The 3550-nt window shown below is 40.1% G+C and overlaps 1 protein-coding gene across 1 annotated transcript; it reads right to left on the bottom strand.

The window, feature by feature from the left end:
• Positions 1 to 839: 839 nt before the first annotated feature.
• On the bottom strand, positions 840 to 2851 carry LOC18433705 (protein NODULATION SIGNALING PATHWAY 2). Its single transcript, XM_006843786.3, has one exon. It carries the CDS (start codon positions 2806 to 2808, stop codon positions 1096 to 1098), a length of 1713 nt encoding a protein of 570 aa, XP_006843849.3. The 5' UTR covers positions 2809 to 2851; the 3' UTR covers positions 840 to 1095.
• Positions 2852 to 3550: the final 699 nt, after the last annotated feature.

Here is a 3550-nt window from a genome sequence, read left to right as displayed (position 1 = left end):
TTACTTTCATTGCTTAATGCTGCCACCTTGTGCAAACCTCACCGTTGTATTATATTTGTTTTTATTTTAAATACACGCATCGTACATTATTTTCTTCAAAGAAAAATAGGGCTGGACTTTCTACATTTTGGAAAAGAGATACAAGGTACTCACAATTAATCTTGACCATTAGACATGAAATTGGGAGGATACATTTATTTTATTGACCAAGCGATATATTTATTATCTCCAACATTTATTTCATAGAATTCATTTTTTGTTGTCAACCTACAACATATTAGATATACAAGGGAGTACACGGTAATAGATGACTCGGTTGACTCACCAAAGTCGTATCTTTCTTTTTATAGGGCAGTGATTTCATGCAACGGTTGTATAGTGTAATGCAACAATCGTCTAAAACCATGTTAAGCCCATTTGTTTGATCGAAATTTTTAAATATACACTCTTTTCATTCTAATGAACAATTACAAAAAATGAAAATTTGAAAATGCAACCCAGAAAGTATTTTTTTAGCCCAATTAACATAAGTCATCCATTTTGATAAGATGCTTAGATCTAGACCTTAGAAGGACTTTTTCTTTTCTAATTATTTTAGATAGTTTTATTATCGTCAGATAAACAATGTTAAAAAAAAAAAATGATTTTGAATTTATAAGAACTAATATCTTGAAATTCACCAAATAAACAGTCTAGATCTGTTATTGGATAAAACTCATTTTTAACCGTATATAAATTTTAGGTCATACAAATACGACAAATATAGTTTTCTAAAAGTGTGGAGGGGACTCATTTTAACCGTATCTAAATTTTGAGTCATGCAAATGCCACAAACATAATTTTCTAAAAGTATGATTGCATTATACCGTGATACAACCATTGCATGAGATACAAAAAGAACATCAACATGCGTTGGTTTGCATGAGGTACAAATAGAACATTAACATGCGATGGTGGGGAATGAGTTAATAAAATGATTTTTAAATACATTTATGGCAAGGTTAATCCATTATTCAAGACTTGACACGGACTCCAACGCTCGACAATTAGCGGTGCCTTCACACGCTCTGCACGACTTAGATTTCGACATGCCTTCTAGGACACGTACCAAGCCGACACGGATAACAGGGTTGTGGAGCCCCACGTCAGAGCCAGCTCGTTGTCCCCTTCTGCCACTTCCACGCCGAAACTGTGGCTCGCTCTCAGCCGCAATATTTCGTTCGCTTGATTAACATTTCGCTCGCTTAGTTTCGCCGCTCTGAACCCGTTAGTTTCGTTAAATTTGGCCGCAAGCTTCCCTCTCTCCCCAAACATGACTTCTCGGCAAAATTTCGGCCCGAGAAACGACCGCTCCACCAGCTCCCTCCCACCTCTCTGTGTTGGAAGGATCCACTCCAGAGAGTCGCATATCGCCGAAGCCCACTGCAAACAATCCGAAAACCTGCTAACGAAATCCCCCGAAATTTCTTTCCGCAATTCGCCATTGCAGTGGCCGAGAACCAGCAGCCGCGGCTTCAGCTTCTTTGAAGCTTCGATGAGATTCGAAAGCGGCCACATGCTGCGGTCACACATGTGCAAAAGCTTGAACATGCAGTTCACTATCTGTATTTCCTCTTCTTCTTCTGATGGGCTCATGACTTCTTCCCTGTAGATTTTTTGATGATGATTTATGAGATTTTGGAGCTCCATTTCTTCGAAAGAGAATCTGAAGCCGAGGTCTTGAGCAAATTCCTTGAGCCACTTACCTGTCAATAATCCAGAGCTCTCCTTCCATTTAATGGCGGTTATTTTGATGCTTTTGAACTTAGAGCAACGAGGTTCAGAGGCTAGAGCTTCCATTAATGGCGGCCATTGCAAGCCATCCATTATATCAAAGTCTATCACATGAAGCTTTCTGGTATCACTGCTGATCGAATCAAGAATGAACTGGTTCGCTGTGAAGTGAGCCATTCTAGAACACGGGTGCAACTCGATGAGAGCCCTATATGCTAACAGATGGTTCTCTTCGTTAAATCGATCATCTGATTTTAGGTCTGAGAGCTCGTTTTTGCCAGTGAAAAGCCACTGCAATCCATGGAAAAGGTAGAATGCGACGCGTGTGATTGGGGTTCCTGAGCAAGACACAAGCTTTCTGAGCCTTTGAAGAAGTACATCGGCTACATCGTTGCTCTCATTCGATATAGCCTCGGCTGCTGCAACCAAAAGGTGGAGCAAAAGAAATCCCTTCTCCTCGTCTTCATGGTTGCTGGAATCGTCATTTTCCGGCGAGATTTCACCGCCAGAATCTGAATCTCTGCCTGACAAATCTGGTGAGTCATGGAGGGACACAGCTTCCTGATTTTGACTGATTTCCATATTTTTTTGGAGTACATATTCTCGTTCTTGCAAATCTGAGGGAGAATTCATTATCCGAGAGTGAAGCTGTAAAATTTTAGTTTCATAGCTCAATGAACCTTCTGGCTTGGGCACAACCAGGTCAAAATCCATCTCTTCGATTTCACGAAACTCGGTCGAATCCGGCACTGGGAAATCATATAGGAGCTCATCAAACTGCGAAATCTCTTCAACTGCGCCGGAATCAGACACCAAAGAATTATTGAAGAGATTGTCGAATTGAGGAATCTCTACATTTTTTACCGAATTTGGCGCCAGAGAATTGAGGAAGAGCTCATCAAATAGAGGAATTCCGACAATATCACTGGAATCTGGCGAGAACTTGCCAGAGAAGAAGGAGGACTCAACCATTTCTATTACGGGAAAGTTTGGTGGGAAGGGAGAGAGGCGATGCGGGAGAGCAGACCACTCCATTTTTGGTTTAAGGAATGGTCTGTCTCTTTCTCTCAATACTATGCCATGCGCTTCCACAGTGTGATAATAAGTCTTTATAATCCTGGAAAAATGAAGTGAGGCCGTTATCAAATGATTTTGACGTTGTGAGTTTCAAATTTCAGAAAAACGTGGGGGGCGCCGCAAAATACGTATTGACAGCAGCTACCCTCGGTTGGGCAAATGCATGGCTATGATCAAACGATATATAGACATGGAGGACTTTAATTCATGAGGCCTTCGAGAAGATGGGAAGAAAGCCATTTAGGGGTGGGAATCGGTTCGGTCGGACCGCCAACCCAACCGGATCTAGGTCCAGGAACTGACTTGGTCAGTGGACCCAAGTCCATCAGACGTGGACACTACCTTATATTGAGATTGGGATTGGGTTTGTTTTCAATCAAAACAGATCAGGTTGGGTCAGATTGGGTTGCATACTATTAGATTATTTATCTTTGTTACAAGGAGGTCACAACTATTTCTAATTATTAGATGTTAAATTAAATAGCTTGGATTTGTCTGGCTTTCTTTTTTTTTTTTTTTTTTTTTTTTAACTTTGGATCTAGTTAATGATACCTTTACCATTACCTGATTTGAAATCTGATGAGAGTTTTTGTGGCCTATCTGTACCAAAAAAAATAAATGATCTTGTTATATACATTTTCATTTAATATAATGGCATGCTAAGATGATGTCATTCATGTAGGATTTGATGATATGATGA

Source organism: Amborella trichopoda, chromosome 12 (assembly GCF_054954075.1).
Source record: "Amborella trichopoda isolate Santa Cruz 75 chromosome 12, AtrichopodaSantaCruz75HAP2 v2.0, whole genome shotgun sequence".
Classification (NCBI taxonomy): domain Eukaryota; kingdom Viridiplantae; phylum Streptophyta; class Magnoliopsida; order Amborellales; family Amborellaceae; genus Amborella; species Amborella trichopoda.
Note: the sequence above shows the minus strand (reverse complement) of the source record. Positions and strands in the feature narration are given on the sequence as shown.

Coding starts and splice junctions, on each gene's coding strand:
- LOC18433705 (XM_006843786.3), bottom strand. CDS start 2,808: ATGGAGTGGTCTGCTCTCCCGCATCGCCTCTCTCCCTTCCCACCAAAC.